Source organism: Neovison vison, chromosome 9, assembly GCF_020171115.1.
Source record: "Neovison vison isolate M4711 chromosome 9, ASM_NN_V1, whole genome shotgun sequence".
NCBI lineage: Eukaryota > Metazoa > Chordata > Mammalia > Carnivora > Mustelidae > Neogale > Neogale vison.
Window position 1 is genome coordinate 9392576 of NC_058099.1, and position 17425 is coordinate 9410000.

Consider the following 17425-nt stretch of genomic DNA (forward strand, 5'->3'; position numbering starts at 1 on the left):
TTTCCTGTAAAGAGGGAATTGGATCTAAAACTTGGCTAAGATTGAAGTTTGATTTTTTGGTAAGAATATTTTGTATATGCTGATCTGTAATTCATATTGCATCGTATTGGGAAATATGGAATAACTTCTTGTCTTTTTTGTGCTATTCAGATTGATGGTAGAATTAGGTGTTCTTCACCCATTTTTAAGTTACTCTCATCAGCCTTTCTTCTGATGGTTTTAGTGGTCATTGATGAGCTTTACCTAGATGAATTATTTCATTAGGAGTTGCAAAATAGTGATTCTAATTTTATTGTCTTGATATAAAGACCAGCTTTTCCTAATGTATTAATTAGTTGGTTATTCTCAGATGTAGTCACTACAAGAAAGACAGGATAAATGCGTGATTCTTACCTATTTCCTTCTCCAGATCTGGCCAGAATTAGCCATTTGTTTCAAGAGTCTTAGTTCTTTTTTAGTGGTAGATGGCATTGAAAGACCAAAACTTGAACTCTAGAGGTACTCACTGGATTGGTTTCTTCCTTATAGGGCTTTCAGGGGATAGAGCTCAGAAAAAGATAAATTTAAGAGGAAATACATTTTGAGTTAATGCTGATAACGCCTATTTGAATTTAGGATTATAGAGTGTTTACTTTGGTTTTATGTTTATGTATCTTTTCTCTTATGCTGAAAATCCTGGTTCCAGAATAAAAATATCACCATCATTACTAACACTATGATTACTAAAAACAGTCTGAGAATTTTTTTTTTTTTGCCCTTTTGATATGTTCCATTAGGGATGTATAAATTGCTGTGTGATAAAGTTACTTAAAATAATTTCTCTTTTTGTAGTTAAAATGCCAACTCAATATTACACTTAGGTTTGTTCATTTCATTTTGCTTTTATTTTTAGAGATTGTACTTCTGATTTTTCTTTAATAGCTGTATAAAACATTTATATGGCTCCAAAGTTGAATACATAAAACAGGATAAAATCAGAGAATTCTAGTTTCAATTTTTTTTTTTTTTCTGTTTGAGAGAGAGAGAGAGAGCGAGAGAGAGAGAAAGGAGCATTGGGGGCAGAGGGAGGGAGAGAATTTTAAGCAGACTCCATGCCCAGCACAGAGCCTGGCAGGGGGCTCCATCTTAGAGTCCTAAGATCATGACCTGAGCCTTAGTCAGGAGTTGGATGCTTAACTGACTGGGCCACCCAGGGGCCCCTAGATGGTCAATTTGAAAAAGGTTTTGGTTTTTCTGTCCATTTAAATCTCTATATAAATATATTTATATTCATATACTATTCTTTATAGGTTACAGATAGCATACTGTAGGGGCACCCGGGTGGCTCAGTCAGTTGAGCTTCTGCCTTCATGAGTCATGATCTCTGGGTCCTGGGATGGAGTCCCGTGTGGGGCTCCCTGCTCTGCAAGGAGTCTGCTTTTCCCTCTCCCTCTGCTCCTACCCCCTGCTTATGCATGCCTGTACAGTCTCGCTCTCTCCCAAATAAATAAATAAAATCTTTTTTTAAAAAGTGTACTGTATGATAGTTGTCTTTCTCCGCTTGACTTATTTCGCTAAGCATGATACGCTCTAGTTCCGTCCATGTTGTCGCAAATGGCAAGATTTCGTTTCTTTTGATGGCTGCATAGTATTCCATTGTGTATATATACCACATCTTCTTTTGGGTAAATTGGAAGGGGAGGTGAACCATGAGAGACTATGGACTCTGAAAAACAATCTGAGGGGTTTGAAGTGGTGGGGGGGTGGGAGGTTGGGGTACCAGGTGGTGGGTATTATAGAGGGCACGGCTTCCATGGAGCACTGGGTGTGGTGAAAAAATAATGAATACTGTTTCTCTGAAAATAAATAAATTGGAAAAAAAAAGTGTACTGTATACACTATTTTATGCAAAACATTTTTCACTTAGCAACACATTCTGGGAATATATAGAGATAGGCTTCATTCCATTTTATAGCTTCGGAATTCAAATTAAATTATTTGTAGTATGCCATGATATGGATGTGCCAGAGTTCAGCCAACCTGTCTCCTGTTGAAGGATATTTGATTGTTTTCAGGCTTTTGCTGTTGAAAATGGTATTGCAGTGAATAGCCTAATATATGTGTGTTGTGTTGTATTTTGTTTTCCCCAGTGTATCTAAGAATCCTGGAAGTGGTATTGTTGGGTCAGACAGTAAATATATGATTTCCCTTGATATTGCCAAATTCCCTTCCATAGGTGTTTCTCTGTTTTGCATTCCTCTAATAATGTACAGAATGTTATTTCCCCATATCTGTAAAGTTTTAGATTTTTGCCAATCTCATAGATGTGGAATAGTATCTCAGCATAGTTTCAATTTACATATCCCTTGTTATAAATGTGGTTGAGCATTTTCCATTTGTTAAGAGCCATTTGAATATCTTTTTCTGTGACTATTTCATATTTCTTGTCCATTGTTCCATAGAGTTGTTCAATGTCTACTTTTAGAATCTTTATATAGTAGGAATATTAACCTGTCTTCTTTCCTACTTTATCATGTTTCTTTTCACTTGGCTAATTTTTTCCACACAAAAATATTATTTATTTATTTATTTGACAGAGAGAGAGAGAGAAATTTTAAGTAGGCAGAGAGGCAGACAGAGAGAGGGGCGAAGCAGGCTCCCTGCTGAGCAGAGAGCCGGATGCGGGGCTCGATCTCAGGATGCTGAGCTGAAGGCAGAGGCTTAACCCACTGAGCCATCCCGGCGCCCCAAAAGTATTTTTATTTTATGTGGTCAAATTGATCAATTTTTTTCTTATTGTGATGTTTATAACCTAACATTTTAAAAGACTCTTGTTGGCTGGTGTGTAGGAAAGAGACTGGTGGGAGCAGGCCTGGGTGAGGCAAGGGCAGAAACAAGATTGAATGTGGTGATAATAATCCAGCATTGGTAACTGTGGAAGTGGTTCTGGTTATATTTTGAAATTTTTGTTAATGCATAGGATGTTGGATGTGAGAGAAAGAGAAGAGTGAAGGTGACTCCCAAGTTTTTGGCCTAACATGATACAGTTGCCATTAACTAAGGAGGAGAGGCCTGTGGGAGGGGCAGGCTTGGGGGAAGATTGGATATGGACATGTAAACTTTGAGATAACCTATTGGACATTCAAGTGGAGGTATCAAATGGAAAGTTGAATATGTGAGCCTATAATTTTAGGGAGTGTTTAGGTCCATGAATAATCATTTGGGAGCTATCAGCATGTAGAGGATATTTATTTAGGTTTTCCGTTTTTATGTATTTTTTTATTGAGGTATGCTTTCTAGATTCTGAAATGTATAGATATTAAGTATGTAGTTCAATGACTTGTGACAAATATATACACCTGTATAATCCCAGTCAAGTGTAGAGCATTTGTGTACCCCAGAAAGTTCCCTTGTGCCTCTTTCTAGTCAGGCTGCTGCCCAGCCAATATTATATTATATTACAACAACTTAGTTTCTCCTCAAGTTGATAATATTTAAAATAGAAGGCTGGATGAAATCACGAAGGGTATGAACGTGGATAGAGAAAAGAAAAGGTCCATATATTATGACTTGGGGAATACCAAAGATTTGAGGGGAAAATGAGGAATTGGCAAGGAAACTAAGAACGAGTAACCTGAAAGATAGCATGAGAGCCAGATGGAATGGAGTCCTGGAAACCAGGTAAAAAAACTATTTCAGAAAGGAGTGAGTGATCAGCTGTTTCACATGCTGTCACAAGGTCTTGAGAGATGAGGATTCAAAATTTACCGATAGATTTTAGCAACAAGGGGATCATTGGTGACCTTAAAAACTGCTTTAACGGAGTGGTAGGGCCCGCAGGCCTGACTGGAGTGGATCTGAGGGACTGGGAGGAGAGTAACTGGATAGCAAGGACATACACAGTCATTTTGAGGAGCAGAAAAAGGGCATCATAAGTGGAAGGGAGTATAGGATCAAAGGAGGATTTATTTTTATTTATTTGGAAAGATTTGTAGAGAGAGTGCTTACATGCAAGCAGGGAGGGGGCAGAGGAAGAGGGAGAGAGAATCCTCAGACAGATCCCTGCCAGCACAGAGCCCAACATGGGGCTTAATCCCAGACCCTGAGATCATGACCTGAGCCCAAATAAGTCGATGCTAAACTGACTGAGCCACCCAGGTGCCACCGCCCCCCACCCTGCTTTTTTTTTTTTTTTTTTTTTTTTAAATATGAGCAGTATTTTAGGTACCTTTGTGTGCTCATGCATTTAATCCAGTAGAGGGAAAGCTGAAAATGGGAGAGAATTGCTTGAGTGATGCCCTTAAGTCAGCAAGAAGTCAGCCCCTGAATGTACAAAGGAGGGGCTGGCCTGAGGTAAGGGCCTAGGCAGTTCATCCATGGTGGTAGGAGGGAAGGCAGGTTGTGGTACAGGTGAGAACATGCAAAAGGTCTCTTTTGGTTGTTTTTGTTTTTCTGTGACTCAGGAGGAAGGAAGGGAGGGAGGGAGGGGATGGAGGCGACGGGAGAGGAAGGGAGGGTGGACAGAGGAAAGAAATGCCAAAGGTTGAGGAAAGAGGTCTAAGTTTGAATTAGTCTGAGAATGGCATTATTAATATATCATCTCTTCATCCCCAACCTTACTGATAACAGTTGCGTGACTTTGGGAAGTCACTTTTGTTTGCTACACCTCAGTTTGTTTATGGAATGAGTAGTAACCCATCTCTTAAGGTCGTTGTGAGGACAAGTTGAGAAAACACTTAGCATTGTTCCCAACCCATAGTAGGTATTTAATAAAGGGTTATTCCTTTCCCAAGTGTAGCAAAAAAACTGTTAGTAGATTATGCGCAGAATAATACTTGTAATACGTAGAATACCATGTAATCTAAACCCTTTTCAAATGTCTATTTAACATCAGCTGTCCTTATATATTCAGATTCTGGAATTGGAGAGTCAGGTGCCACATTTTTAAAAAGAATTAGATCTTTTTCTCCTGGTTTGCCACTTCCATCTATAGGGACTGATTGGATAAATTTGTCCCACTAGTTTGTTGAAAAGATGGTTTTAGTTATGTTTTTCAAAAGTTCTAAGTCACCATTTCAGAGTTCTGTTTGATCTAAGTTCAGTTTGGCTATACTTAAGAATGGAATGGGGTTGAACCTGTTCATTGCAGATTTTAAGATCTAAGATTGATTTTAATATTTAATATGGAAATTTTCTAATATTTACGAAAATAAAAAGTATAAAGTATAATAAATCTCCATGTACTTACTTCGCTCCCACCTTAAATTATATTCAGATTAATATGGACACTTAAATGATCTTTGAGAAGATGTGGAACTAACTTGTCTTGATTTACTAATGAATAAGAGCTAAAGATTCTGATTTAATAATAATTTAATTTGAATTCCTTCAATCATTAATTTATTCATTGATTCATGCAACAAAATTTATTGAGGGTCAGCTTTGTTCATTAGTGCCTAATGGCTAAGAGCCTTGCTGATTGCAAATCTCAGCTCTGCTACTTACTGCTTGTGTTGCCTAAGGCCAATCAAAGTATTCTAAGCTTCAATTTCCACATTGGCAAAATTAAGATAATGCTAGTATCTACCTCATAGTTTGTTAGGTTTGTTAGGAGGAGTAATTGAGATACATTGGCTTGCTCAGTAAATGTTAGCTGCTGTTATTATAAATATCATTTCTCATTTTCCTCCTCCTCCTCTTTGTCTTCCAGATTTTGTGCTAGGTGTCCCTGGAGAGTATGAGAGGATTAAGATGTAGACCTTCACCTTGAAGAACTAGAATTCCAGAATCCCACAGTATTAGAGCCAGGAGAGATTTTCAGGATTATCTAGTTCGGCAAGCCCAGAGAGCCTTAGTGAATTGCCCAGTATCACAGCATCTCTAAGTGGAAAGCCAGGCCAAAGCTCAGGTCCTTTAGATGTGAAGTCTCTTAGGACAGAATGGCTGCTCTGTTGGCTTGACTGTGCCCCACTCCTCAAACCCCAGTCCTTCTAAATTGACAGTCCTGACCTGTTTTCAGGACTCTGCCTTTTCAGTGTGCAAACATCGAAGTATATGTGAAGCTTTTTGCACATATCGGACCTGAATGTACCCTGGACACTCTCTCCTTCAGATTCCAGGGAAGACTTGCTAGGAAAGGTAGACAGGCTGTCTCTCTGTGTAATCACAATGATGTTCTTATCTTCCTCTTGTATCGCAGCCCAGGAGTTAAAGTCACTGTTTGAAAAAAAGTCCCTCAAAGAGAAACCTCCAAGTTCTGGAAAGCAGTCAATATTATCTGTGCGGCTAGAGCAGTGCCCTCTGCAGCTGAATAACCCATTTAACGAGTATTCCAAATTTGATGGCAAGGTAAGTAAAAATAAAACATTGTCTTTTTGAGTAAAACCTCAGTTGTGTGGAATTGTTTTTGTTAGTATTATCATTATTAGATTTAGGGCTTCATAAATGACTCAAAGTAATTATAGAATGTCATTCACATGTAAAAAGGTCTGAATTTGGGCTGTATACTGTTTCCACAGCAGTATATTTGGAGGATTAAAACAAAAACAGTCTTGAGATATTTGTCCATGTACTCTTTTTCTGTGTTTCATTTTCCAAGTATACTTGAGGGTTTGGGTTGTTGGGATGTGATGAATCAAGGCCTAATTGTGCTGGGAAAGCTTTGAAGGTGGTTCTGGGGAGACAGTTTGCATTGTTTTGGTCTGATTCTTTATTATAACTATAGAAATTGTTGAGGTTAAAGCTTCATTTCAGATTTCTAGGCCATTGTTTTTATGTCAGTATTTCATTGTAGGCAATCTTGTTTGACACTCGCTATGTAGGATGACTTTATTTTTTTCTCTTTGTTCTAATAATTTGCAGTTTAAAAATTAAAACATGTCGATTTTCCTTTTAGAAAAAGGGCCACCATTGTAGGCGGAGTATAGTCCATCGCCCTTGCAGCCCTCTCTCTGCCCATGCTCCCTGCCCTCTGTGTCTCTGTGCGGAGCTGAGCTGGGCTTCTTTGAGGAGACAGTAGCGGTTGGTTTTTATATTTATTGCCATTATATTTGCTGTCTGGCAGTGGCTTGGAGGTGCTGAGTGATAGCTTGTTTCCTGGAGGGGTTGCGTACAATTTGTCTTATTTTAACACCACTGCAATTAATAAACATACAGGCTTGTTGCTTATGTTTCCATTTTTTCACATTCAACTTCTGGTTATATGCTGGTTCTTTCAGTTGTCTGAGCAAGGAGATGTTTTCTCTTCGAAACACTTCTACCTCATAAGGTTCAGCATGTTTCCATATGAAGCATATATGGCCACGGACAAGTGAGGTTATTGATGTTGGTGGGAAAAGAGAGCCAAGAACTAGAAACAAAATGTGGAAGTTCCGTAAAGATACTAATATGCTCAGGAGTTGCCTCCAAAAAAATCTGAAAGGACTTTTAGTAAATGAGAGATTGTACTGATGTAAAGCCTCTCTTTAGCCTGCCCCTGTCACGACTCCTGTTTCTTGTGGAATGTAGCAAAGAGAAGGAAGGGTCCCCCTAGGGGACAGGAATGTCAGTCTCTGGAAAATGGAGAGTTAGACTGTAGGATTTGTTTTTAAATACTACAGTTGATTCATTTAGATATATATGTGTGAGCGTTATTACTGGAATTAGGTTACATGGCTGGAATTTATTTGCTTCCATTGTCTGATACCATCTCATTGTTTAAGGACATAATTGCTGGAATAATTACTCTGTAAAAATACTTGATGCCAACAAAATAGCACAGATATTTTAAAATATTATGTCCTAGAATTCCTATTATACCACTAGATTTTATTTTATAAGTTACTTAGCTTTGGATTTGAGAGAAAGTTGTAAGGTATCTTTGGTATATATCTAACTTTCGAAGTGCCAGGGAGAAACTAAAAAAAAAAAGTGAAGAAGCCATTTTCTGGGTCACAAAGGAATTATTTTTGCTAGATGTGTTTATACTTAAGGCTCTCCATACTTTTGTCATATCAAATCTATTTGTAATCAGCAAAAGGTATATGCATGGAGCAGTCACCATTACACTTTGATTAAGAAAGATTTATATATCGATAAGTCTATCCCGTGATGCGATGCTATTTTATTATTAGCCTCCATATTACAAATGCTAAAATACAATTAAACTCTTGTTCTCATCTATTATTTAATATTGATGCGTTTGGCAGATATGTAATGAAAGTGGCTAATATTTGAAAGATATTGTACTGTACATATTAAATTAGTCTTTCTTTATCTTTGTGAAATGCATCAATATGATATTCAATGACATCTCAATGATTAATAGAGAATTACACTTGAGTCAAGCCTTTTTGTAACCTAGAAATTAAAATGACTATTCAAATAACACCTCAAAATGATCAAATTAGCATTTTGTGATTGCATAATAATGGGATTGTAGTAGTTATAACAGCGCCATGGCTGCCTCTAGAGTTAAGATCATGTCAACCCCTTGATAATAAAGCCTTTCTGTGAGAGTCGACTTTAATAATTTCCAGATTGATTCTTCCCATAAATCACTTGACATTCAGCACTAAATTTTTGTTACTGTTGTAACTTAAAATTATTTTATTTTTATTCAGCTCATATTTAAGAAGTGAAATGAGTGTCCTGTTTTAATGATTCACCATCTTGTCATTGAACTCCATGCTTTTTGCTTCAAATAGAAGGGTTTTTCGTGGACTTTGATAGTCCTTTTTTTTTTTTTTTTTCTGTGAAGGTTTGTTAAAGCCACTAAAATATGTACAGAGTTTTCCTGTACAGATATTCACAATGCTTTTCTTGGGAATAACGCTTGCCTTATTTACATAATTAACCGAGTTGCTTAGGTCTCTTGGGCAAGTGGTACATAATTGGGGAGAGAAGGGGACAGGGAAGAGTTTGGGGTCTAATTAAATATGCTAAAAAACTACTTAATTATGTATTTCCTCAAGAGACTGACTGCTGTGAAATCCTCCTTAAGATTAAACTAGCGTTAGATTTGAAAAAAGGATTTTGGTTTTGGTGTGGCTTTACAATTCATTGTAGGTAAGCCAGCATGTCTAGTGTCTTTAATGGTTTGTGCAAACTGGATTGTTGTTAGTTTTAGTGATTCTAAGGGTAAGCATCTTTTAGCTATTATGCTAAATTAAAGCAAATACTATTCAGATAATTTGTGGTACCTGTAGCAGTTTAATAATTTCATTTTTAAAAATTGTTGATTAATAATTTCTTAGAGGAATACAGTTGAGAGAGAAAGACTGTGCTTAGGCATGTGCTTTGTTGTAATTTTAATAATTTTTTGGATCTGATTTATTATTATGTCCTCTTTAGTAAATTGGTGATGCTGTGACCTGTTTTAGAGTCATTGATTATTAGTAACTCTGTTTACTGATGATTTGAAAAAAGTCCAAAATAGATTGCAAGTGGTTTTAAGGAATGCTTGCTTGGTCGCACAAGGCAAAACCAGGCTCAGCTACCCGCCTGCATTCTTTGGGCTTGTTGAAAGCAGGCCTCAAAAAGCTTAATTAACAAAATCTCTGTTCTAAAGATTGAGATAATCAGAAAACTTCTTGTGACAGTCCTTCTGATTTCACTGTATGTGGGATATATTGGGTTTGACAAGGAGTTGCTTTGAGGGAATGGGCTCATTCATGGTAAGTGAATACTCACTCAGCACTTACGTAAGTATCTGTCCTGTCTTTCTACCTGTTTCATATGAAGTCATGTTTTTGCAAGTATCTAACCCTTTCCATTCCATGCCTTATCACTTATTTGAGAAACTTTTGCTAGTACATCACCACTATTCTGGTTAAATTGAATTTGCAAATATCATTATTAGTAGACCGTTCAAATTTTATTTTATTTTATTTATTTATTTTCAAAAAGTATTTATTTACTTGAGAGAGAGCGCAAGTGAGAGAGAGAGCATGAGTCGGGGTGGGTAGACGGTGAGGGAGAAGTAGACTCCCTACTGAACAGGGATCCCAACTTGGGGCTCAGTCCCAGGACCCCGGGATCATGACCTGATGAAAGTAGACGCTTAACCAACTGAGACACTAAAGTGCCCCTTACTTTATTTTTGTAAGTAGGCTCCATGCCCAGCTTGGAGCCTGGTGCAGGGCTTGAACTCACATTCCTGAGATCAAGATCTGAGCTGCAGTTAAGAGACAGCAGCTAAACTGACTGAGCCATCCAGGCACCCCCATTAGAATTTTAAATACCCATTTCCTGTCAGTATAGTTACTAACAAAGAAATGATAATGATTATTGGTTTTGGCATCTTGGTCAGATTTTCCATCTCTCCAAACCTCAGTTTCTTTACCTGTTAAAGAAATGAGAGTTCTTCCTCAAGGCTGATGAGACCATCAAATAGGATAATAGTAGGGTAGAGCACTTAGCCCTGTGAGAACCAGTGTACTTTACTTTGTGACCTATTTTGTAGTAAGACCTGAGTTTGAATTCGGACTCTACCACTTAACAGTGTTGACCTCAGGCTAGTTACTTAACCTTATAAAGTGGTCCTGTCCTTGTATACGTGGGTTGAGATGACGGTAATGTTCTTTCTCATGAGGATTAATTGAGATAAGGTCCCTTTACCAAGACATGTAGCACATAATAGGAAGCACTCAACAAATATCCCACTTCTTCCCCTCTCTGTAAAGGATGAAGGCCGGTGATGTCATCCCTTCTTAATGTACTTCATTAGATATTGACAGGATCGAGTGAGAGAAAGTGTGTCTTGAATCCAGGAGTTCAGAATAGCATTGTTCAACAGGACGTGCAGCAGACTGGGTGAAGGTCTGCCTGAAGTCCAGCGAGTCCAGTGAGGCTTCGGGCTTTAACATTAAATAGGAAGATTGAGTCAAGTTAGTACTTCCTTTTTTTTGGCTGTGTTTTTTATTTTTAAACATCGTAGGAGAAGGTAGTTCAATATTAGTCATTGGTAGTTTACTAAAACGTGAAGTATTTCTTTGACTTCGCTAAATTCTACTCTAAGTATAAGGAGAATGTTTGCCTTGAGTGCTTAAAAAAGCAGAACCCCTTCTTGTTCATATAGACAACCGTGACTGTGATTGTGTTAACTTATTAGAAAGTAACCATTTCTCTGTTAGAAAATGTTTTAACGAAGCTGCAGAGAGCATGGGGGAAGGGATAATTCATGAGTGCTAATTGCTTGGCTGTTAATTTTCATAAGTGTTGATAGAAGCAGTTCCTTAAATTAAACTTTGTTTAAAATGTATCAGGGGAAATATTCCACAATGTCGAGCCTGAAGTGAAAATTAATATGAATGCTGTGGCAATTAACACATACTGGTTAATAGCTTTTAGCAGCATTTTGGGATGATAGTCCTTAAATACATTTTTGCATGCTGCTCTTGTTTCAGCATTGTTCCAGTCTATGTCTGGATAATTATGAACAAATGTTTTCTACAATCATTGGCATTAAATAGCTCTTTTCAAAGAAAGTCACTTAAAACTTCGCAGAAAAGCATGAAGCCACTGAGAAATGTGGCAAACTTAGGAAAGGTCAGCGAATTGAAATTGCGTTTAAAAAAATTGCCTTGATCGCTTCTTGGCCTTTTGGCTAAGATCAACTGTAAAAAAATTGCCTTGAGAGGAAAATGCTCCTCATTTGAACTTGGAGTATTTGCTATTGTAATGGGAATGGTCCCTCTAATATGTTAAGCAACTTTAGTTCAGGATCTCTTTCCAAAAAATTGTAACCTGGACTTTATTGTTGGTTATGTTTCTAGATAGCGGCTTTTGCTTAGGGCTGTCTGAGCTGAGGTGTGGTTTTGAGCCCAAGAGCCTCCTGGTTTTTGAGTTTCTTTCTCTTTTCCACCCATCAAGTTGACCAGCCCCCACCCTTTCTGGGGTTCACTTGCTTAGTGCCCATCCAGAGACAATCTAAGAGTATTTTGTTTTTTTGTTTTGTTTTGTTTTTAAAGATTTTATTGATTTGACAGACAGAGATCACAAGTAGGCAGAGAGGCAGGCAGAGAGGAGGAAGCAGGCTCCCTGCCTAGCAGAGAGCCCGATGCGGGACTGGATCCCAGAACCCTGGGATCATGACCTGAGCTGAAGGCAGAGGCCCCAGCTGAGCCACCCAGGCGCCCCTCTAAGAGTATTTTGAATCAGGTGCTATATGTCCTGCTCCTCCATTTGCTTCTTTTAACAACCCTTTTTTTTTTTTTTTTTAAAGATTTTATTTATTTATCAGAGAGAGAGAGCAAGAGAGCACAAGGGGAAGCATCAGGCTCCCTGGACCCTGACATGGGGCTTGATCCCAGGACCCTGGGATTGTGACCTGAGCCGAAGGCATACACTTAACCCACTGAGCCACCCAATCTCCCCTTTACATACCTTTTTAATAAAGGAGAGTAAGTCCCAACATCATTTTAGCAGTCATTCTCTCAGCATCTTATCTGTGACTATATTTCATTAGTCTTCTTTTTCATAGACCAGTTTTTGTTAGTCTATTCTATTTCTTTCTTTCTTGTTTTTTTTTTTTTTTAAAGTTTTATTTATTTATTTGAGAGAGAGCATGGGGAGAGAGAGCAAGAGCAGGGGGAGAGGAAGAAGCAGATTCCTTGCTGAGCAGGGAGCCTCACGTGGGGCTCAATCCCAGGACCCTGGGATCATGACCTGAGCCGAAGACAGATGTTCAACCAATTGAATTGCCCAGGTGCCCAGTCTGTTCTATTTCTAAAGGAAGATATTAGGTATTCGCTACCTCTTTACACACTATGATATACTAATAGAAGTACCAAATTCATTATTTTAAGAATATCCTTTAACGAGATTATTTCCCCCTTACCATTGTATTAGTGCATTTCTCTTCCTGTTGCTTGACATTATACTGAAAATCCCAAGTAGAGATTTTGGGATTTCTGTCTGGGTGGTACTCAAAATGAATTAAACAGGAATCTTACAATGAAAGACAGTGTTTTCAGCATTTGACTCTGCAGTTAAATTCTGAAGACTTGAGTTCTTAAAATTAGCTCCCTCCATTTGGAGCTGCTTCCATCCAGGCCTTGTTTCTGCCAGTCTGTAGAGGCGTTTTCTGATTCTAGAGGAATCTTCTAGAAATTCCTGTCAGAGGTAGAATTGACCATTGGTTTTAGAGGCTTCTCAGAGGAAGGCAGAATTTTGCAGTAGAAAGAACATAATTGTCAGGCTTGAATTAGAATTCCAACTTTACCACTTACTTGCTGGGTGATACCAGGCAAATCACTTTACCTCCTTTTTTTTTTTTAATTTAAGATTTATTTACTTATGAGAGAGAGAGAGCACAAGCAGGAGGGACAGAGGAAGAGAGAATCCCAAGCAGACTCCACACTGAGCACAGAGCCCAATGTGGGGCTCAATCCAAAGACCCTGAGATCATGACCTGAGCCAAAACCAAGAGTTGGATGCCCAAGTGACTGTGCCACCCAGGCGCCCCTCACTTTATCTCTTTGAGCCTGTTTTCATATGTCTAAAATGAAGTTAATGTTATCTTTAAATGTTGTCACAAGGATTTAATGAAAAGAGGGAGATGCTTAAGTAGAAAGTGCCTGGCGCATGGTCAGTGCTGAGAGGTTTATTAGTTTCCTTTCATTTTACCACAGTGCCATTCATTTGCTTCATATTTAATGAGGGCCTACTATGTAAAGACACTGTTAAGTAGAATCTGAATTCAGTGGTGAGCAAAAACATAACCTGGTTTCGATCTCATGGAACTTTTTCTCTTGGCTGGAAGATAGATGCTACGTAAACAGTCATCCTATTGAATGCAAAATTGCCATCATAGTATAATCACAACTGATTAATCACTAAATACCGGGGAGAGGCAATTGAGACCTTCAGAGTTTTATCATAGGGGCATCTGACCTACTCTAAGGGGTCAAGGATGATATCCCTGTGAAGGTGACTCTTGATTTGAGACTCTTGATTTGAGAGCTGAAGGATGAGTAAGAGCTAAGTAGGTGAAGGGGGAGGAGAAAGGATGAATGGAGGCCCTGAAGAAAGGGATAGCTTGGCAGTTTTGAGGAATTGAAAGAAGGGTGTGTCTTTGGGGACCTGGCGTGGGGGGGGGTAGGTAGAGTGTGGTACAAGGTAAAGCTACAGGCCAGACCATGTAGGTCTGGAGGAATTGTTCTCTTTAAGAGTATTGGCAGGCCTTTGACAAGTTTAAATGAGGAGATGAGGTAATCAGATTTGTGTTTTGAAAAGATCTGAAGGGAATACACTTGAGAAAGGTTTGTGAGGCCAAAGAGACCAATCAAGAAACTTTGCATTGGTCCAGTTGGGAGAGATGGTAACTTGGGCTAACTTATTGGTGATGTAGAAGGAATGGATAAACTCAAGAGATATTTAGTAAGTAAAAGTGCTAGGACTTGATGATGGATTGCATGTTAAGGAATAGGGGAGAGAGTGGTTTCAAGGATTATATCCTGATCTGATTGTGACTTGTAGAACTGAATGGATGATGATTCCATCCCTGAATTAGGAAACACCGAGGGGCGCCTGGGTAGTTTAGTCAGTTAAGTGACCAACTCTTTGATCTCAACTCAGGTCTTGATTGCAGGGTCATGAGGTCCAGCCCTTTAAAAAAAAAAAAAGGCCCTGAAAGAGGGCCGAAGATGAGGCAAGATGTTGACCTTCATGAGCTAGTTTGGGCCTGGTGACTGCAGATCACATCTTCTTACCATGCCCTTGAAGACACTACACTGTTTTGGTGGGGTGAGGGGTATGCAGCATACCCTTCTTGTTTGGTTTGTATTGGGGGCATGTGAGGCAAGGGTCTCTGAGGTGGGAGTGGGCTGGGAGCCAGGAACCTCTTCTTTGTCCCTACTTCACAGACAGCTTTGGAACTCTGGCTAAGGAATTGCCCTGGAAGTTGGTCACCTCTTACTCTGAAATGGGTTCTACTCTCAGATGCTCAACCCGGCTCACCAGGCTGTTAAGAAGAGAAAATGAGAGAGTAATTTTAGATGAGGCAAATGTCAGGTGTCATTTAAGAAACTATATTGATTGTAATTCTTGGATATTAGAGGACTAAGAGGTAAAACATGGACATGTTTTTATTATAACAAGATTACTGTTGTGGTACTGTCTTATTCCTAATTAGTTACCAGGTTAGTAGACAAAATCTGGTTGGAATGTCTATCAAGCACCGAGGTTCCAGGAAAAGCCTAGGAGACAGTCCTTGCAGGTGTGGTGAGGCTAGGCATGGTGGGATTTTATACTGAGTGCCCTCATATGGGGCACCTTGGTCCATATAATTTGCAGTGAAGAGATTTCCTTGTGCCTCAGAGTACTAGACCCTGATTTTACTGTCTTGAAGAGAACAATGCAGAGAATCAAATGACAACATAGGATCACTCAGCTGGGCATAGAATCTTAAGTGTTCTTATTCTCAGAGATTTTTTTTTTCATTCTTAATGACATTCATATTTGCAAAACGGAAGCTCAAGTTCTAGAAAATGACATGGTAGAAAGAACATGGGTATGGAATCAAAAGATGTGTGCTTTAACCCTGGTCATGCCATGGGACCTGGGACAAGTCACCTTCTATTTCTAAACCTCAGTTTCTGCCTGTTTAGAATGAGGAACTCAGCTTGGATGACCTCTTGGATTCCTTTTGTCTTTAAGGTTCCATCGTTTTGTGATTGGGGAGGTGATTGACACAGTGACATCTAAGTTATAAATGGGAAAACTTCAACTCCTGAAGTTTTGATCTTTGACGTGTATGTTGGTACTTTCCTCTTTTAACTAATTATAACAAAGCTGTGATATAGGGAGTGTCACCTCCATTTTACGGCTGAGGACACCGAGGCTCAGAAGGGAAATTGATGTGCTCAGAAATGCACTAGTTATGTGGCAGAGCAGGGGTTCAACTCCCTTTTCCTTATTCCAGTACCACAGCTGTTTTTCCTACACTCTTTTACAGCCATTATTATGGAGGAAACAAAAACACTGTTAATAATTGAAAAAATTTTTAAATTTAAAAACAAAAGGATTTTCCTTTTACCAGGGCACTTGAGATCTGACAGACTGTTTTGGATCTTAATGTCATTTGTGTCTATTGGGTAAGTTACTGCATCTTGTAAACCTCAGTTTTCTTACATGTGAAAAAAGAAATGAGATACCGGGGCTAGAGAACGCTGCAGTGCTTTGTATGGAGAATGTTGTTTATGTCCCACAGATGCTTATTTATTTCCACCGCCCTTCCTGGTGTGCAGAGTTGATCATTTGTCTATCCAGCCAAAAAATTACTTATTAAGCATCTATACTGAACTGGTTTGTTTCAAATGTGTATTACCTACAGGCTCTGTGCTAGGCACTGATAAGTAAGCTAGGACTTAACTGCCCTGGAGGAACTTGAAGGTAAGAGTGGCCATAGCGCCAACAAGTGGAGGAACCACACTTCACAGTCAGGATTGTGCCCTGTGCTTTGGACTGTGACAGTGGCCCATGACATCAGGTCCATGAACAACTAACTGGAGAGTAAATGTGAGAGGTAGTGTTGTAGAGACTGTGGGAGTGTGGAGGCAGCAATAATGTTCATCTACTTTGTTATCATAGGTGTATTTGTCTGAACTTTGATTATACTAATTCCTAGACAGCAGATACTTAGCTTTGGTCACTCTTATTATGAAGCCCAGCATGGCACTCTCCACACATAAATGTGAAAGTTTTTTTAAATGGCAGTGACGAATTTCAAATGTCATTACTCTTTGAGGCTTGCATCTACATGCCACTATCATAAGAGCTGTGTTTTATTAATATCTCCACTCCTTTGTCTTAAATTGAAGTTTTAACACCTAGACAAAGATACATGTAAGAAAGTAAGTTTAGGAAATTTGCAAAATATGCTACTATGCAACCAAAGATTAAATTGATTTGTTATATGTGCATTTAGCTACAATTCATTTTAATTGTCTGTATGAAGTTAAAAAGTATTAGTGTCAGATAAAGATTCATCACCAGAGCGTGATTTAAGGCTGGTGCTGGAGAACGCAGGCATGTGTTCCGGCAGATGTTTGTAGAAGGCGCTGTCTTTCCTGACAGCAGTTAAAAAGTATGGTTATAGTAATCAAATTGTGGTGCAGCGACTCAGAGGCTAGGGCCAGATTGAATTAAAATAGATATAAGATTTATGAATAGCAATAGCTGTGATAAAATTTCACTGCCTTCTTCAACAGGAAGGACTTTTTCCACAGTGGAAAGAAGAAAATCTAATAACCACTTTCCTAAAACTGTGGTTTTGCTGACTTTCATTTTCCCTTCCTAATTATGACATCAAAACAATAACTTGCTGGGTTTTTTCAGCTATGATAGCCCACCCCCCCTTTTTTTTCCTTTCTGTCTTATTAAGTGCATAGCATTCAAGCAAGGATTTTTTATGATACTGTTTTAGTTCAGAAACAAAATTCATGTAAATCTAGCCAAAGGATTTAAA

The 17425-nt window shown here is 38.7% G+C and overlaps 1 protein-coding gene across 7 annotated transcripts in view; it reads left to right on the forward strand.

Moving 5' to 3' along the window:
* MAPKAP1 (MAPK associated protein 1) overlaps positions 1-17425 on the forward strand; it is a 245365-nt gene that overhangs the window by 38095 nt on the left and 189845 nt on the right. For all 7 annotated transcript variants that reach the window (XM_044264899.1, XM_044264903.1, XM_044264900.1 and 4 more), the window contains one exon: positions 6179-6327. In XM_044264899.1, coding sequence (XP_044120834.1) covers positions 6179-6327 — 149 coding nt within the window. The remainder of the gene's footprint in view (positions 1-6178; positions 6328-17425) is intronic.